Consider the following 18,399-nt stretch of genomic DNA (forward strand, 5'->3'; position numbering starts at 1 on the left):
CGAACCCGGGTCCTCAGTGCTGTGAGGTAGCAGTGCTAACCACTGTGCCACCGTGCCCCATTGTACAAACTGAAGCCGAGCGAGTGTGGCGACGACACAGATCAGTTGTTAGTGACACCCATCAATGTGCCAGTACCGTGTGTGCTAGAACTACTCAGGATGAACCGCCATCCATACTACCCAATCATGTGACTGCGACCTCTGGTCAATCAGCAGAAACCGAGATTGCCGAAGAACCGAAGAATTTATTAAAGGGAAATCATGCTTGACAAATCCACTAGATGTAACTAGTAGATTTTTTTTTTTAAATTTAGAGTGCCCAATTCATTTTTTCCAATTCTGGGGCAATTTAGCATGGCCAATCCACCTACCCTGCACATCTTTTGGGTTGTGGGGGTGAAACCCATGCAAACACGGGGAGAATGTGCAAACTCCACACAGACAGTGACCCAGAGCTGGGATCGAACCTGGGACCTCAGCGCTGTGAGGTGTCTCAGCAGGCGCCATGAATCACGGAAACCCTTCCCACATGGAGAGCAGGTGAATGGCCTCTACCCAGTGTGAAGTTGCCAGTGCCTCTGCAGATGGGATGTATCAGTGAATCCCTCCCCCTACTCATAGCAGGTGAATGGCCTCTCCAGGATGTGAACTCGCTGATGTTTCCGCAGGTTGCGTTCATGCATGAATCCCTTCCCACATTCAGAGCAGATGAATGGCCTCTCCCTGGTATGAACTCTCTGGTGTGTCAGCAGAATGGATGACAGAGTGAATCCTTTCCCACACACTGAACATAGAAATGGCCGCTCGCCAGAGTGAACTCGCTGATGTGTCTGGAGGGTGGATGAATCACTGAATCCCTTCCCACACTGAGAGCAGGAGAATGGCCTCTCCCCAGTGTGAATTCGCTGGTGTCTCAACAGATGGGATGAATCACTGAACCGCTTCCCACACTCAGAGCAGGTGAATGGCCTCTCCCCAGTGTGAACTCGCCGGTGTACCCGCAAGTGGGATAAATGAGTGAATCCCTTCCCACACTGAGAGCAGGTGAACGGTCTCTCCCCAGTGTGAACCCGCAGATGTGCCTGCAGATGGGATAACTGAGTGAATCCCTTCCGACACTGAGAGCAGATGAATGGCCTCTGCCCAGTGTGAACTCGCTGATGTGTTCGCAGGCTGGATAATTGCGTGAATCCTTTCCCACACTGAGAGCAGGTGAATGGCCTCTCTCCAGTGTGAATTCGCTGATGTTTCTGCAGGGTGGATGAATGTCTGAATCCCTTCCCACACTGAGAGCAGGTGAATGGCTTCTCCCCAGTGTGAACTCGCTGGTTTGTCTGCAGGTGGGCTAACTGAGTGAATCCCTTCCCACACAGAGAGCAGGTGAATGGCTTCTCCCCAGTGTGAACTCGCTGATGTGACTGCAGGCTTGATAAAGTAGTGAATCCCTTCACACATTGAGGGCAGGTGAATGGCCTCTCCCCAGTGTGAACTCCCTGGTGTGTCCGCAGGGTGGATGAACGACTGAATCCCTTCCCACACTTAGAGCAGGTGTACGGCCTCTCCCCAGTGTGACTGCGCCGTTGAGCTTCCAGCTCTGATGGGGCCCTGTATCCCTTCCCACAATCCCCACATTTCCACGGTTTCTCCATGCTTTAAGTTTCCTTGTATCTCTCCATGTTAGACAATCAGTTGAAGCCTCGTCCACACAGAGAACACGTGTACGGTCTCTCCCCGCTGTGAATGGTGTGATGTTTTTTCAGGCTGTGTAAATGGTTAAAGCTCTTTCCACAGTCAGTGCTCTGGAACACTCTCACTCAGGTGTGTTGGTGATTTTCAAGTCGCACGAATGTTTAAAATATTTTGAAGCCGACACAGCAGTCAAACATTTCTTCAGGATTCACAGGCCGATGATATTCGTGTCCCAAGGAATCAAGAGACTGTGTCAGATTTAGACATGATGCTTTGAGATTTCCGTCTGTAATTCCTCCTCTTCTACTATCCTGTAAAAACATTTTGGGAAAGACATCACTGTCAGTACAGGATAGAAATTCAGAACAGACATTTCTAGTTTCTATGGAACATTTTTCCCCCTCTCATTCGCAAAAATTGTAAATCTCCATCCCACACGCTATCCCTCCATTCTCACTCTGCTGTATCTAATGCTGAAAGTACTGATTCAAGCTGATTGACAGATCCATGCTTCCTCTCCAGGATAGGGAGATCATAACAAATAGGAGCTGCAGTCAGCCATCAGGCCCATTGAACCTTCTCAACCATTTCATGAGATCGTTGGCTGATTTACCTCAGCACCATTTTCCCACACTATCCCCATATCCCTCGATAACTTCAATATTTAGAAACCTATCAATCTCAGTCTTGAAAATACTTGGATGACTGAAGCTCCACAATCCTCTGGGGTAGAGAATTCCAAAGCTTCATCACATCCTCGAGTAAAGAAATCCCTCCTCCTGCCTGTTGCCCATAAACCTTAACTCCCTTGTCAATCAGAAATCTGTCCAACTCATTCTTGAATATATTTAATGACTCCCAGACTCCTCCCATCTCTGTGGAAGAGAATTCCAGAGACCAACAACACCCTGAGGAAAGAGATGAATGCAAATATATAATGTAGCTACAGTACAATGTTACACAACTGGAAATATCAATATACGTTATTACAGAACCATAAATAATATTTGTAATCTGCACCTTATAACAACACTAGACATATATCTCTGACCGATATTAATTTATTATCCCCTTAAATGTCAGCCATCTCCTGGGGAAACCAGCCCATAAATTGTGAAAGAGATCATCCTTTAGCCAGGCAAATAAATGTGTCAAGTTGAGGGAGCAAAGGATGTCAATGTATTTAAGAGAGAGAGACCTGGGCCAAGTTTTCCAGAGTCTGTACCCTCCCTGGATTCACTTCCTTTCCCTTCAGTTGCTGCAAGTGGCCAATTGAAGGTCAGAATAAGAAAAGAAATGGAAAGGGGGAGAAAAGAAAGTGTTTTACTCACAGATGTTGGAGACAGGAGGACGCTTCAGTCTGTGTGAGCTCAATCGCCATTCACACAAAGCTTGCGATCTGATTGGATGGAGGACCAGCGTCCTTCCGGTCCTAACTCTATCCATTAGCCAACACCTCACAGGAAGGTCAGGGGCTGGGCTTTCCCCCACACATGCGCAGCTTCCCCTCACCCTTGGACATGCGCAGTACCTGATCACCCGCCCGTGCAGCGGATAGAGCGGGTTCCCCAGCGCGGGGGATTGTGGGAGCTACGGCCGACACTGTCCAAACTCCTGGGGTGAAAAGTGGAGGAGGCTTGGGCAGTTGTGTGCGAGCTTGGTGTCCGCCCCCGGGCCGATTCGAAAGGCAGGCCGCCTCTGGGAGCTTCCTGGATGGGGTGAAACAGCAACTCGGCGCCCATTGCTCCTGGTCCCCGAGGGAAGGGGAGAAGACTGGTTATGGAGTACTGCGACCAGTCGTGTTTCAAGTCAGCGGTTGAGCTGCAGAGACGCTGCTTCGGACTGCGAGGTTTGCTGTCGGCGGTTTTGAGTTCGCCCAATGGAGGACGAAGGAATGGAGGAAGGATGGCAGCTGGATAGGCTGCTGGAAGCGGCGGGTCGGAACCGGGAGTGGATACCCGATGGCCGGCCCGCGCCTGCAGCCCGGGGTGGGTTGCTGCCGTTCCTGGGGTCTCCGGGGGTTCGGCCCCCCTGGACGCCCTGTGGGCGGTTGGGACTGACTCTGGGACTTTCTTCCCCGTTGTCGACTGTTGCCAACATTGGAGCGACTCTGGCCGCTGCCATTGGAGGACTTTGAGGACATGTTGTTCCTTGTGAAATTTCGGCTGGAGCGCCGGGGTCATGATGTGGAACGTGCAATATTAATGGACTCTTTTTTATGGACTTTTCTATGAGTACTAAGGGATTTTGTTTTCATGTTTTCTTTGCTTTCGTTTTCTTTAGCAGCCTATGACATTCAACTCATTTTGGGTTTCCCTGAAATGGTAATTAGTAATTGTGGTGGAATGCTAGTTGGTGTGAAACTGCTCTCCCTCCGAATGGTCCCGTGCCTTTGGGCGGGGTCCAGGAGGGGGGAACCCTCTCTCCTCCGCCGCGTCTGGGTCTGGCTCTCCGGAGGTCTGTGCTCTTAGCGAGGAGGGGCCTTTCCCCCGGGGTGTCGGCTGCAGGGCGGGGTGAACGGGGGCGGGTGAGCGGGGATTAATTCTATCCTGTTAAATCTTTTCTGGGGTGAATTGAGGCCTGGTGCCTGGTGATAGGGTTTGATATGACACTGTTAAAATGTACCGAGGCCCTGTGGGTCATATTTGTTTCCGAAGCGGCCGTATTGTATCGGGGCCTTGTGCCTCGCGACTGCTTGTCTTATGTGTTTAGAGGTCGTCACCTTGAAATGTACTTGTGTTTTGTGGATTTTATTTTTGGTTTTTTATTTCATCTCTTTTGGAGTGGTCGTGTGGTTATGAGGCCTTGTGCCTCGCGACTGCTTGTTTTATGTGTTTAGAGGCCGTTACCTCGAAATGTACTCGTGTCTTGTGGTTTTTTGTTCCTTTTTTCTTTGGAATGGTCGTTGGGTTTCGAGGCCTTGTGCCTCACGACTGTTCGTGTTATGTGACTGTTCGATTGTTACTTGAACTATGCGTAGGGCCTGTGCCTTGCGGCTGGTTGTGATAAGTGACTGGTTAATTGGTATCTGGAAACGTTTTTCGGCCCTGTGCCTTGCAGCTGTTTGTGTTCAATGACTGTTACAACGTTACTGTGAAATGTAATTGGACCTTGTGCCTTGCAGCTGTTTTGTGTTAAGTGACTGCTTAATCGTCAATTTGAAGTGTGTTTAATCGTCAATTTGAAGTGTAATGAAGTCTGGAGCCTTGTAAATTGTTTTCTGTAATAATTGTGACGACAATAAAAGAGTTACTCACAGATGTTGGAGACAGGAGGACGCTTCAGTCTGTGTGAGCTCAATCGCCATTCACACAAAGCTCGCGATCTGATTGGATGGAGGACAAGAGGCCTTCCGGTTCTAACTCTTCCCATTGGTCAACACCTCAGCAGGAAGGTCCGGGGTTGGACCTTTCCTTGCACATGCGCAGCCGCTCCTCTCTTTCCTCCAGTCTTTCCATTGGTTATTTGGAGCCTGACGACAATGGACAACGGACGTCACTGTTGACATCATGAAACGTCGGCTATTTGGCCAATACGAAACGCCTTGCTCCTCCAATGCGCAGTTTACCCTCTCCAGTGGACATGCGCAGTCCTGCACCTGCTGCGGGGAGTTGTGGTCGCTGTGAACTCCATTACTCATCAGGGGTCCAGTCTCCAAAGTACACCTGGGTGGTGATTGGATTGTGACGTCCCTCTTAACAAAACAATTTTGTTAACTTCAGGTGTAAAGATTTTGACACCTGGGTGACACATTGGGGAGGGCAATAGGTAAGAGTGAGACTGAACCCGAGAGTCAGCATCTTCAGGGGAGGAGAATTGCGGGGAAAGCAGGAGGAGAATAGTGGGATGAATTAGTGTAAAAATAACTAGGTAGCAGGGAGTGTGTATGAGGCAGCACAATGGCAGTGGTCAGCACTGCTGCCTCAGTGCCAGGGACCCGGGTTCAATTTTGATTGGAGTTTGCACTTTCTCCCCCATTCTGCTTGGGTTTCCTCCGGCTGCTCCAGTTTCCTACTGCAGTCCAAAGATTGCAGGTTAGGTGAATTGGCCACGCTAAATTGCCACTTAGTATTCAAAGATGTGTAGGTGAGGTTAAGGGATTATTGGGATATGGTGGGAGTGTGGATGCTCTTTCAGAGGGTCAGTGCAGACTCAGCAGGCTGAGTTGCCGCCTTTTGCACTGTAGGGATTCTATAACAGAGATTTATAGTTTGAGAGAGAGAATAATTCTTATGTTGCTCCTGTTTAGGACCAAATCATATTGATTTTTTAAAAATATAATGTTTGAGTACCCATTTATTTTTTTTCCAATTAAGGGCAATTTAGCATGGCCAATCCCCTTATCTGCACATGTTTGTGATGTAAGCGTGAGCGTGAGAATGTGCAATCTCCACATGGACAGTGACCTAGGGCCGGGATCTAACCTGGATCGTCAGTGCTGTGAGGCAGCAGTGCTAAACACTGCACAACCTTGCCGCCTATATTGATTTTGACCCTTGGAGTTTAATTCTGCTGATGTTGGAGCCCTCTGTAACTGGGCTGGAATAAATTCTGGGTTTGGATCAACTGAACCAGGTTTGAATTGAACATCCTGTGAAATTTGCAGACAAGAACAGAGGAGCAGGAGTAGGCCATTCAGCCCTTCGAGCCTTATGCCCCAGTCTTCAAGATCATGGATGATCTGGCTGTGATCTCAACCCTCCACACGGGAGGGTTTAAACTAGTATGGCAGGGGGGTGGGCACGGGAGCAATAGGTCAGAAGGTGAGAGCATTGAGGGAGAACTAGGGAATAGGGACAGTGTGGCTCTGAGGCAGAGCAGACGGGGAGAAGTTGCTGAACACAGCGGGTCTGGTGGCCTGAAGTGCATATGTTTTAATGCAAGGAGCATTACGGGTAAGGCAGATGAACTTAGAGCTTGGATTACTACTTGGAACTATGATGTTGTTGCCATTACAGAGACCTGGTTGAGGGAAGGGCAGGATTGGCAGCTAAACGTTCCAGGATTTAGATGTTTCAGGCGGGATAGAGGGGGATGTAAAAGGGGAGGCGGAGTTGCGCTACTTGTTCGGGAGAATATCACAGCTATACTGCGAGAGGACACCTCCGAGGGCAGTGAGGCTATATGGGTAGAAATCAGGAATAAGAAGGGTGCAGTCACAATGTTGGGGGTATACTACAGGCCTCCCAACAGCCAGCGGGAGATGGAGGAGCAGATAGGTAGACAGATTTTGGAAAAGAGTAAAAACAACAGGGTTGTGGTGATGGGAGACTTCAACTTCCCCAATATTGACTGGGACTCACTGAGTGCCAGGGGCTTAGACGGGGCGGAGTTTGTAAGGAGCATCCAGGAGGGCTTCTTAAAACAATATGTAAACAGTCCAACTAGGGAAGGGGCGGTACTGGACCTGGTATTGGGGAATGAGCCCGGCCAGGTGGTAGATGTTTCAGTAGGGGAGCATTTCGGTAACAGTGACCACAATTCAGTAAGTTTTAAAGTACTGGTGGACAAGGATAAGAGTGGTCCGAGGATGAATGTGCTAAATTGGGGGAAGGCTAATTATAACAATATTAGGCGGGAACTGAAGAACATAGATTGGGGGCGGATGTTTGAGGGCAAATCAACATCTGACATGTGGGAGGCTTTCAAGTGTCAGTTGAAAGGAATACAGGACAGGCATGTTCCTGTGAGGAAGAAAGATAAATACGGCAATTTTCGGGAACCTTGGATGACGAGTGATATTGTAGGCCTCGTCAAAAAGAAAAAGGAGGCATTTGTCAGGGCTAAAAGGCTGGGAACAGACGAAGCCTGTGTGGCATATAAGGAAAGTAGGAAGGAACTTAAGCAAGGAGTCAGGAGGGCTAGAAGGGGTCATGAAAAGTCATTGGCAAATAGGGTTAAGGAAAATCCCAAGGCTTTTTACACGTACATAAAAAGCAAGAGGGTAGCCAGGGAAAGGGTTGGCCCACTGAAGGATAGGCAAGGGAATCTATGTGTGGAGCCAGAGGAAATGGGCGAGGTACTAAATGAATACTTTGCATCAGTATTCACCAAAGAGAAGGAATTGGTAGATGTTGAGTCTGGAGAAGGGGGTGTAGATAGCCTGGGTCACATTGTGATCCAAAAAGACGAGGTGTTGGGTGTCTTAAAAAATATTAAGGTAGATAAGTCCCCAGGGCCGGATGGGATCTACCCCAGAATACTGAAGGAGGCTGGAGAGGAAATTGCTGAGGCCTTGACAGAAATCTTTGGATCCTCGCTGTCTTCAGGGGATGTCCCGGAGGACTGGAGAATAGCCAATGTTGTTCCTCTGTTTAAGAAGGGTAGCAAGGATAATCCCGGGAACTACAGGCCGGTGAGCCTTACTTCAGTGGTAGGGAAATTACTGGAGAGAATTCTTCGAGACAGGATCTACTCCCATTTAGAAGCAAATGGACGTATTAGTGAGAGGCAGCACGGTTTTGTGAAGGGGAGGTCGTGTCTCACTAACTTGATAGAGTTTTTCGAGGAGGTCACTAAGATGATTGATGCAGGTAGGGCAGTAGATGTTGTCTATATGGACTTCAGTAAGGCCTTTGACAAGGTCCCTCATGGTAGACTAGTACAAAAGGTGAAGTCACACGGGATCAGGGGTGAACTGGCAAGGTGGATACAGAACTGGCTAGGCCATAGAAGGCAGAGGGTAGCAATGGAGGGATGCTTTTCTCATTGGAGGGCTGTGACCAGTGGTGTTCCACAGGGATCAGTGCTGGGACCTTTGCTCTTTGTAGTATATATAAATGATTTGGAGGAAAATGTAACTGGTCTGATTAGTAAGTTTGCAGACGACACAAAGGTTGGTGGAATTGCGGATAGCGATGAGGACTGTCTGAGGATACAGCAGGATTTAGATTGTCTGGAGACTTGGGCGGAGAGATGGCAGATGGAGTTTAATCCGGACAAATGTGAGGTAATGCATTTTGGAAGGGCTAATGCAGGTAGGGAATATACAGTGAATGGTAGAACCCTCAAGAGTATTGAAAGTCAAAGAGATCTAGGAGTACAGGTCCACAGGTCATTGAAAGGGGCAACACAGGTGGAGAAGGTAGTCAAGAAGGCATACGGCATGCTTGCCTTCATTGGCCGGGGCATTGAGTATAAGAATTGGCAAGTCATGTTGCAGCTGTATAGAACCTTAGTTAGGCCACACTTGGAGTATAGTGTTCAATTCTGGTCGCCACACTACCAGAAGGATGTGGAGGCTTTAGAGAGGGTGCAGAAGAGATTTACCAGAATGTTGCCTGGTATGGAGGGCATAAGCTATGAGGAGCGATTGAATAAACTCGGTTTGTTCTCACTGGAACGAAGGAGGTTGAGGGGCGACCTGATAGAGGTATACAAAATTATGAGGGGCATAGACAGAGTGGATAGTCAGAGGCTTTTCCCCAGGGTAGAGGGGTCAATTACTAGGGGGCATAGGTTTAAGGTGAGAGGGGCAAAGTTTAGAGTAGATGTATGAGGCAAGTTTTTTACGCAGAGGGTAGTGGGTGCCTGGAACTCACTACCGGAGGAGGTAGTGGAAGCAGGGACGATAGGGACATTTAAGGGGCATCTTGACAAATATATGAATAGGATGGGAATAGAAGGATACGGACCCTGGAAGTGTAGAAGATTGTAGTTTAGTCAGGCAGTATGGTCGGCACGGGCTTGGAGGGCCAAAGGGCCTGTTCCTGTGCTGTACATTTCTTTGTTCTTTGTTCCACGTTTCTGTCTGGCCCCCATAACCCCCGACTCCATTATCTGTCAAAAATCTGTTTAACTCCGCCCTGAATACAGAATCATGGAATTTGCAGTGCAGAAGAAGGCCTTTCAGCCGATCGAGTCCGCACCGGCCCTTGGAAAGAGCACCCCACCCAAACCCACACCTCCACCCTATTCCTGTAACCCAGTAACCCCACCCCAACTTTTGGACACTAAGGGCAATTTAGCATGGCCAATCCACCTAACCTGTACATCTTTTGACTGTGGGAGGAAACCCACGCAGACACGGGGAGAACGTGCAGACTCCGCACAGACAGTGACCCAAGCCGGGAATCGAAACTGGGAATATATTCAGTGACGCAGCCCCCACTGCTCTCTGGGTTACAGAATTCCACAGACTAAACACCATCTGAGAGAAAAACGTTCTCCTCAAGTATGGTACTGCTTCTCTATTCCTCCTGCCAAAGTAAACACCTTAATTTTGACACGAGTAGAGACAGAAAGGTGCCCGAGGCTCAAATGGGAAGTTGAAACTTGTGGTTCTAAACCAACACTTCAACATTTGTCAGTCAAATCCATGTTATTTATACTGGGGGTTTTATTATTGGATTTACTGGAGGCAAAGGGTTGGGGTTTAAAGGGTAACTTTCCCTTACTATCTTTGTATTGTCGATAGTGTCTGCCGTGGCTCAGTGGGCAGCTCTCTCACCTCTGAGTCAGAAGATTGAGACCCAGTCAGGACAAAACGTTCCAACATTCCTCGTCCCAGCACGGAGGGAGTGCTGCACTATCAGAACAGCCTTCTTTCAAATAAGATGTTAAACTGAGGCCCTGTCTGCCCCTCTTTCAGGTGGATGTAAAAGTTCCCACAGCCACTATTTTGAAGAAGAGCAGGAGAGTTATACCCGGTATCCTGGTCAATATTTATCCCTCAATCACCATCACTAAAAACAGATCATCTGCTCATTATCACATTGCTGTGTGTGGGATCTTGCTGTGTGTAAATTGGCTGCTGCCTTTCCTACATTACAACAGTGGCTACATTTCAAAAGTACTTCATTGGCTGTAAAGCATTTGGGACGTCCTGTGGGTGTGAAAGGCGCTATAGAAATGCAATTTTTTAAATTGAAGATTTCTGTCATCCAATCTTGTTATTTGGAAATTAATTGATTTCAGAACCCCCAACGTACCATTTAATAAATTCACTTTGGTTCAGACAAGACTTTAACCGATTAAGGCAAATGCAGAATTCTCTGGATTGCAAATTTAAAAAGCTTATTCAATGAAAAAGGTTTACTGATCAGCTTTAAGACATTGACTTTTCCAACTTCATGCGGATGATCAGTCTGTAGAAGCGTTACCCTCTCTGGCTCCTTTGACAGTAATTCTTGTGGAATTCAGCCTCGGGAGTCTGGCTCCTTGTTTGACAGTAATTTCCTTGGAACTCGGCTTCGGGAGTCTTCAGTACTTGGCCAACAAGGAAGACCTTTGGAACCTCTACTTTTGTCCCCCAAGTGACCATTACCTCACGTCAGAGTTTGGCCTGTTGTAACATAATCATTGGTCTTTTGGTCATGGGATTAAGTTAATTGGATCCTAAGTACTGACACCACTTCTCTCATTATCTCAGACAGGAATACAATAGAACTGTTTCATACTATCCCTTTATCTGATTCTATACAATCCCTTATTCATACAGTTTCAAATATATAGGCTAATCAGAATTTGAAGGTCTCTCTTGTCAGAACATTTATCCTCATTGCATACAGCAATTTCTTTACATACAGCAATTAAGCTTTTACATTTTTTTAACAAATAAAACTCCGTATTTTACTGCAACAACTGATTCATTAATGATTAATTAATTGTAGCTCAATTAAGGATCACTACTTATTTAATCATCTATTACTGACTGGTAGCTAATTAATACAGTAATCTTTAGTCAATACATTTGGTTAATACAAGATAAACTGGTTCAAAAGAAATTTGTGGGAGCCGAGTTTTCTTTCTCACTAATCTTGATCGATTGAACAATGAGACTTATTCTTGGCAGAATATGGTGTCCTGTAGCTTATCAAAATTAGAAACTAATTTATTTTTTCAAACAATTTCTGATCTCTCTGCAGTTTCTCGAAACAGCTGTGTTCTTGTATTGCTGTTTTTTACAATCACAACCCAGCCCTGAAAGTACTGCTGAAAACTTAATCAAGGTTAATTACTGAAATAATCATTAGTTTCATGACTGGCTTTTGATATGCAATCAATACAGAATTAATATAGAAAAGATACAGAATGTGAAATGGCTGCAGGAAGCCACATGTTAGAGGTTAAAAGGGCTTCCTTGACTTTCTTACTTAAAACAGTGAATCCACTATGAAAGTGACTTAATCTTAAAACTAAATTTCATTACACAATTTTATTACACATAACTACATTTTCCTGTATTAGAAAAGTTACTTTGCTTCTGAAGTATTTTACTGGCTGTAAAACACTTTAGGAGGCCCAGTGATCACGAGAAGTGCTTTGGAAATGCAATTCTGTTCTAATTGTCTGCAAACTATATTATATTACATTCTGTGTCCTCATCAAAATCATTGATGAAGACTGAGCCTTAACTTTGCATAGTAATCACGTCTTTGACACAATTTGAATACTCTGTGAAACTCCAGACTCACTATAGCCACAATTATTTGTTGTAAAACACAGTGAGGTGTTGTGATTTGGAATTCACTGTCTACAAATTGGGCTGGATGTTGATTGGACGGCACCCTTCTAAAGGGAATTCAACACATTCGTGAAAAGAAAACAAAATTGTCGGACGATGAGATTAAATGGGGAGTTGTACAAAGAGCTGGCATGGGCCAAATAGACTCTTCCTGTGCTCTAGGAACCTTGTGTGCATGTAAATCGAGTGGTAATGGCCTGGAACCTACTTCCCACATGGGCAGCAGAAGCAGAGATGATGGTATTTTCACAAGGAAAGTGGATGGGCACTTGAGGATAAAGCAGGGCAATGGGACAGGCTGATTTGTTCTACAGAGAGCCGGCATGGACTTGATGGGCTGAATGGCCCCAATCCCCACCCTTCAGATTCTGTGATCCCAGGAAATAAATTTCAGCTGCTCCAGTCTCTCCATCTCCGTCATCCCTGACATTCTCATAAATCTCCTCCGCACCCTCTCTGAGAACTTCACATCTTTCACAAAGTGTGGAGCCCCTATAGGTTCCATTCTAGCGGGATAGAATTGAAAAGCAGGGAGGTTATGTTCAACTTGTTTAGTTGAAGTTTTTTACGCAGAGGGTAGTGGGTGCCTGGAACTCGCTGCCGGAGGAGGTAGTGGAAGCAGGGACGATAGGGACATTTAAGGGGCATCTTGACAAATATATGAATAGGATGGGAATAGAAGGATACGGACCCAGGAAGTGTAGAAGATTGTAGTTTAGTCGGGCAGCATGGTCGGCACGGGCTTGGAGGGCCGAAGGGCCTGTTCCTGTGCTGTACATTTCTTTGTTCTTTGTTTTGTTAGAACCAGGGTTAGACTACACTGGGAGCACTGTCAACATTTGTGATCTCCATTTCGAAAAGGGAAATAAAGGCACTGGAGGAGGTGCAACAAAGATTCACAACAATAATACCAGAACTGAGAGCATTTCACCCTCGGGAAAGGCTGGGGCTGCTTTTCTCTAGAAAAGAGAAGACTGAAGGGTGACTTGATGGAAGTCTTTAAGATTATGAAATGGTTCAATAATCCAATAGGGATTTCATGAGAAACCTCTTTAATAAACAATAATAATCCTTATTGTCACAAGTAAGCTTACATTAACACTGCAATGAAGTTACTGTGAAAAGCCCCTAGTCGCCACACTCCGGCACTTGTTCGGGTACACAGAGGGAGAAGTCAGAATGCCCAATTCACCCAACAGCACATCTTTCGGGACTTGTGAGAGGAAACCGGAGCGCCCAGAGGAAACCCACTCAGACAGTGGGAGAACGTGCAGACTCTGCACAGACAGTGACCCAAGCCGGGAATCGAACCCGGGTCCCTGGCGCTGTGAAGCAGCAGAGCTAACCATTGTGCTACCATGCCACCCAGTGTTGAGGTGAACAGCATGAATACATTGAAGGGGAAGCTAGATACCTACATGAGGGAGAAGGGAATAGAAGGAAATGCCAATGGGCGGGGAGATGAAGAGGGGTGGATGAAGGCTCATGTGCAGAGGAGAATTGAAGACAAAAGTAAGGAGTTATATATGCTTCAGTTATACAGAGCATTGGTGGGATCACATCTGGAGCACTGTGTACAGTATTGCTCTCATTTAAGGAATGATGTGAATGTATTGGCTGCAGTTCAGACAAGGTTTACTGGACTCATACCTGGAATGAATGGGTTGTCTTATGAGGAATGGCTAGACCGGCCAGGTTTGTATCTGCTGGAGTTTAGAAGAGTGAGAGGTGACTTGATTGAAACACACAAGATCCTGAGGTGTATTGGCAGGGTGGATGTGGAGAGGGGGGGGGGGGGGGGGGGGGGAGTCGGAAATGTGGAGTTGAGGTTACAATCCGTGAACTTATGGAATAGCCTAGCAGACCCGAGGGACCGAGTGGTCTACTCCTGCTCCTAATTTGTATGTTATCACATTCTTTCAAATAGATCATCGCACTTTTCCTCCTATTGATGTCAGGCTAATGAAATTAAAGAAAAAATGGGTCTGTGGTTCCCTGTTTTCTCTCTCTCTCCTTAAATAGTGGGGTTACATTTACCATCTTCCAATCTGCAAGAACCACTCCAGAATCGATAGAATTGTGAAAGATGATCACCAATGTATCTACAGCCACCTCTTTAAACACTCTGGGTTGTAGAGCATCAGCTTTATTAACTTTCAATCCCATTAATTTCTCCAGTGCTACTTTTTCATGAATAATATTCTTTCAGTCCCACGTGCTCACTCGTCTCTTAGCTCTCTAGTGTTTTGGGGACAATTTCCTTATCTTTTTCCGTGAAGACAGACACACATTGTTAAGTTTCTCTGCCATTTCCTTATTCCCCATTAGAAACTCGCCTGTCTCTGCCTGGAATGGACCCACATTGGTCTTTGCTAATCTTTTCACACACCTACAGAAGCATTTCCTGTAGGTTTTTATGTTTCTCGCCAGTTTGCTCTCATATTCTGTTTTCTCTGTCTTTAATAATTTCTTGGTCTTCCTTTGCTCTGAATCATGAACCAGCCATCCAGCCAACTGAGCTAACTGACCCCTTGATAAATATGTAATAATTCCTTAAATGTTAGCTATTCCCTGTCTCACATCAGTTACCAAGACTCCCTCAGACAACTTGCGCCACATAGCCTGATGATTTTCTTCTGTGAGAAACATCCAGATGAGTTAATGAAAAAACCACGTAACCACCATAGTCCATCTCTATGGCAACAAGGCATGCTTTGCAGGTTCCAAACAGAAATGGGAACAAAACACCTTTGAACTTCCAAACACTCTTTCACTCTGTGGTCCTTGTGAATTTTAAAGCCAGGTATTTGCAACAAGGCTCAAAGAGCGTCAGCCCATGAGAGGAAATATCGTGAGACCGGCCAGTCCAGCATAAACCTTCCACCATCCCCATTGACCAACTGTTAGAATGAACAAAATGCCGTCCTGGATGTGATTGAAGCAGAAACAATAACAGCAGAATCCAACCCCTGTAATCAATTGTGAACTTGTTGGTGTCTCAGCAGGTGCGATGAATCACAAAATCCCTTCCCACATTGAGAGCAGAGGAATGGCCTCTCCTCAGCGTGAACTCGCTGGTGTCTCTGCAGGGTGGTTGATTCACTGTATCCTTTCCCACACTGAGAGCAGGTGAATGGCCTCCCCCCCGTGTGAACTCGTTGGTGTGACTGCAGGTTGTCTAACCGAGTGAATCGCTTCGCACACTGAGAGCAGCTAAATGGCTTTTCTCCAGTGTGAATTCGTTGATGTTTCTGGAGGGTGGATGATTCCCTGAATTTCTTCCCACACTGAGAGCAAGTGAACGGCCTCTCCCCAGTGTGAGCTCGCTGGTGTGTCCGCAGGTTGGATGAATGACTGAATCCCTTCCCACACTGAGAGCAGGTGAACGGCTTCTCACCAGTGTGAACTCGCTGATGGACCAGCAGGTTGGATAACTGAGTGAATCCTTTCTCACACTGAGAGCAGGTGAACGGCCTCTCCCCAGTGTGAATTCGCTGGTGTCTCAGCAGGTCGGATGACATTTTAAACTTCTTTGCACAGTGAGAACAGCTGAACAATCTCTCCTCAGTGTGAATGCGCTGGCGGAATATCAGGTCCACAGAGTTTTTAAACCCACTTCCACTGTCAGAGCATTTTAAGTTTTTCTCACTGTTATGACTGCACTGGTGTCTCAACATGTTGGACAGCTGACTGAATCTCTTTCCACAGACAGAGCAGGTGAATGGCCTCTCCCCAGAGTGAACTCGCTGATGCGTCTGCAGATGGGACAACCGGGTGAATCCCTTCCCACACTGAGAGCAGGTGAACGGCCTCTCCCCAGTGTGAACTCGCTGGTGCGTATGCAAGGAGGATGACTGAGTGAATCCCTTCCCACACTGAGAGCAGGTGAACGGCCTCTCCCCAGTGTGACTGCGCTGATGAATTTCCAACAGTGATGGGCCTTTGAATCCCTTCCCACAGTCCTCACATTTCCAGCATTTCTCCATTGCGCAGATGTCCTTGTGTCTCTCTAGGTTCAACAATCTATTGAAGTCTCCTCCACACAGAACTCGGTTTCTTTCCACTGTGAATGGTGCGATGTTTTTTCAGGCTGTGTAACTGGTAAAAGCTCTTTCCACAATTAGTTCACTGGAACAGTCTCACAAGAGTGTCTGTGAGTCTCAGACCCTTCCCAGTCACACTGATGATTATAATATTTTTAACCAGGCAGGATACTTATCCTGAAGCTTCCAAGGCCAATAATATTCCAGTCCCAATGAATCAAGAGATTCTGTCAGATGTTCCTGTGATGTTGGGTTTGAGATTTCTGTCTTCCAATATCCTGTAAAAGGAGTTCACAAAATTCATCACTGGTCAGTACAAAATAGAGATTCAGAACAGAAGCAGAACATTTTTCCTCACTCGTACCCCAAAGTAAACTCACACACTCTTCCTTCATTCTTACTTTGCTGTATCTAATCTACAGCCTCCCAGTTCCCCAGAAGATGCTGGTTTATTCTGGTCGACAGGTCCATCCTCACCACTTCCAGTCCAAGAAGTAATGACCTGATAATCATATGGTGTACTGGAATACAATTTTGCACCTTTTCTCAATACACAAAAGGTCACTGCATTCAAAATAGCAAAGTATCACCCAATCAATTCTGACTCACCAACCAATCACACCCTATTTTCTGAAGCATTAAACAATGATCCTTTTGAAATTTGGTATTCTTGCATCTATCCTGATAAGTGAAGATGAAAAGCTTCAACTGCATGTCCCTCTTTTTAGCAACGCACAAGTTATCTGGTACCAAGTGACAAATATTATTACAAGACTGGAAAGATTAATCAATGCATTTTATAGAGAACCATCAATAATATATCTAATCTAGGCAGCACAGTGGCGCAGTGGGTTAGCCTTGCTGCCTCACGGTGCCAAGGTCCCAGGTTCGATCCTGGCTCTGGGTCACTGTCCGTGTGGAGTTTGCACATTCTCCCGTTTGCGTGGGTTTCACCCCCACAACCCAAAGATGTGCAGGGTAGGTTAATTGGCCACGTTAATTCACCCCTTAATTGGAAAAAGGAATTGGGCACTCTAAATTTTTTTTTTAAATAATATATCTAATCTGTACCATATAACAAGACTAGATATCTCTCTGTCCGATGTTAATTTACTGTTGCCCTAAATGTCAGCCATCTCCTGGGGAAAGCAGCCCTTTAAGTGAACATTAGGAAAGAGACCATCCTTTTAGCCAGGCAAATAAATGTGTCAAGCTGAGGGAGCAAAAGATGTCAATGTCTTTAAAAGAAAGAGAGGAGAGACCTAGGCCAAGCTTTCCAGAGTCTGCACCCTCCCTGGATTCACTTCCTTTCCCTTCAGTTGCTGCAAGTCACCATTATCCCCCCAGAATGAGAACAGCAATGGACAGGGGGAGACATTGATTTGCTCCCAGATGTTCCAGATGAAGATGTTTTTGCCTGAAACTCATTGTCCAATCTCCGCATTGCGAGGTCACAATAGTGCCTTGCTTGAATCAGCCAATAGGAATCACGCTGCTCCGCGGTGACGTCACCGGGTTCCAGTCCGCAGGCCCAGCACGCGGAAACCGGGTACCCCCCCACTCCCATCCACATATTACCCTCCACCCTCCGCACCACCTCCTCGAGTCAAGGTTTCCAGGCAACCGGCTGACGGCGCTGGCTCGACCGAGAAAGCCACTCGATGAACTCCCCGGGACTGCGCATGTCCAAGAGAGAGGAGATGATGCGCATGTGCGAGGGCCAGCCCACCGCCTGACCTTCCTGATGAGTGTTGACCAATGGGAAATCCAGAGCACCGGAAGGACTCTTATTCTCTACCCAATCAAAGCGCGGGCTTTGTGTGACTGTTGATCGAACTTCACACAGACTGAAACTTCCTCCTGTCTCCAACATCTGTGAGCAAATGTCTGGTTTAACACACTGGGCTAAATCGCTGGCTTTTCAAGCAGGCCAGCAGCACGGTTCAATTCCCGTAATAGCCTCCCCGAACAGGCGCCGGAATGTGGCGACTAGGGGCTTTTCACAGTAACTTCATTGAAGTCTACTTGTGACAATAAGCGATTTTCATTTCATTTTTCATTTTCAAAACACTTTCTTTTCTCCCCCTTTCCATTTCTTTCCTCATTCTGACCTTCAATTGGTCACTTGCAGCAACTGAAGGGAAAGGAAGTGAATCCAGGGAGGGTGCAGACTCTGGAAACGTTGACCCAAGTCTCGCTCTC

At 46.5% G+C, this 18,399-nt stretch overlaps 2 protein-coding genes across 3 annotated transcripts in view; both read right to left on the reverse strand.

Annotated features, from left to right (window-relative positions):
* The window catches only part of LOC140422101 (uncharacterized), a 29,056-nt gene extending 25,976 nt beyond the window's left edge, over window positions 1-3,080 (reverse strand). The window contains exons 1-2 of the mRNA XM_072507116.1: window positions 3,021-3,080; window positions 682-2,000 (exon numbers count right to left, since the gene is read on the reverse strand). Coding sequence (XP_072363217.1) covers window positions 682-1,649 — 968 coding nt within the window. The 5' untranslated portion in view covers window positions 1,650-2,000; window positions 3,021-3,080. The remainder of the gene's footprint in view (window positions 1-681; window positions 2,001-3,020) is intronic.
* A 10,870-nt stretch (window positions 3,081-13,950) lies between these two features.
* LOC140422064 (uncharacterized) lies at window positions 13,951-17,926 on the reverse strand. 2 transcript variants are annotated; one of them, XM_072507059.1, is made up of 2 exons: window positions 17,776-17,926; window positions 13,951-16,475 (listed from the first exon to the last, which is right to left on the reverse strand). In XM_072507059.1, exon 2 carries the CDS (start codon window positions 16,138-16,140, stop codon window positions 15,130-15,132), a length of 1,011 nt encoding a protein of 336 aa, XP_072363160.1. In that variant the 5' UTR covers window positions 16,141-16,475; window positions 17,776-17,926; the 3' UTR covers window positions 13,951-15,129. The 2 variants fall into 2 exon arrangements, with proteins under 2 accessions (XP_072363160.1, XP_072363158.1); XM_072507057.1 differs by lacking the exon at window positions 17,776-17,926 and adding an exon at window positions 17,460-17,718.
* Between the last annotated feature and the right edge of the window lie 473 nt (window positions 17,927-18,399).

The sequence above is a fragment of the Scyliorhinus torazame genome, chromosome 5 (assembly GCF_047496885.1).
Source record: "Scyliorhinus torazame isolate Kashiwa2021f chromosome 5, sScyTor2.1, whole genome shotgun sequence".
Classification (NCBI taxonomy): Eukaryota; Metazoa; Chordata; class Chondrichthyes; order Carcharhiniformes; family Scyliorhinidae; genus Scyliorhinus; species Scyliorhinus torazame.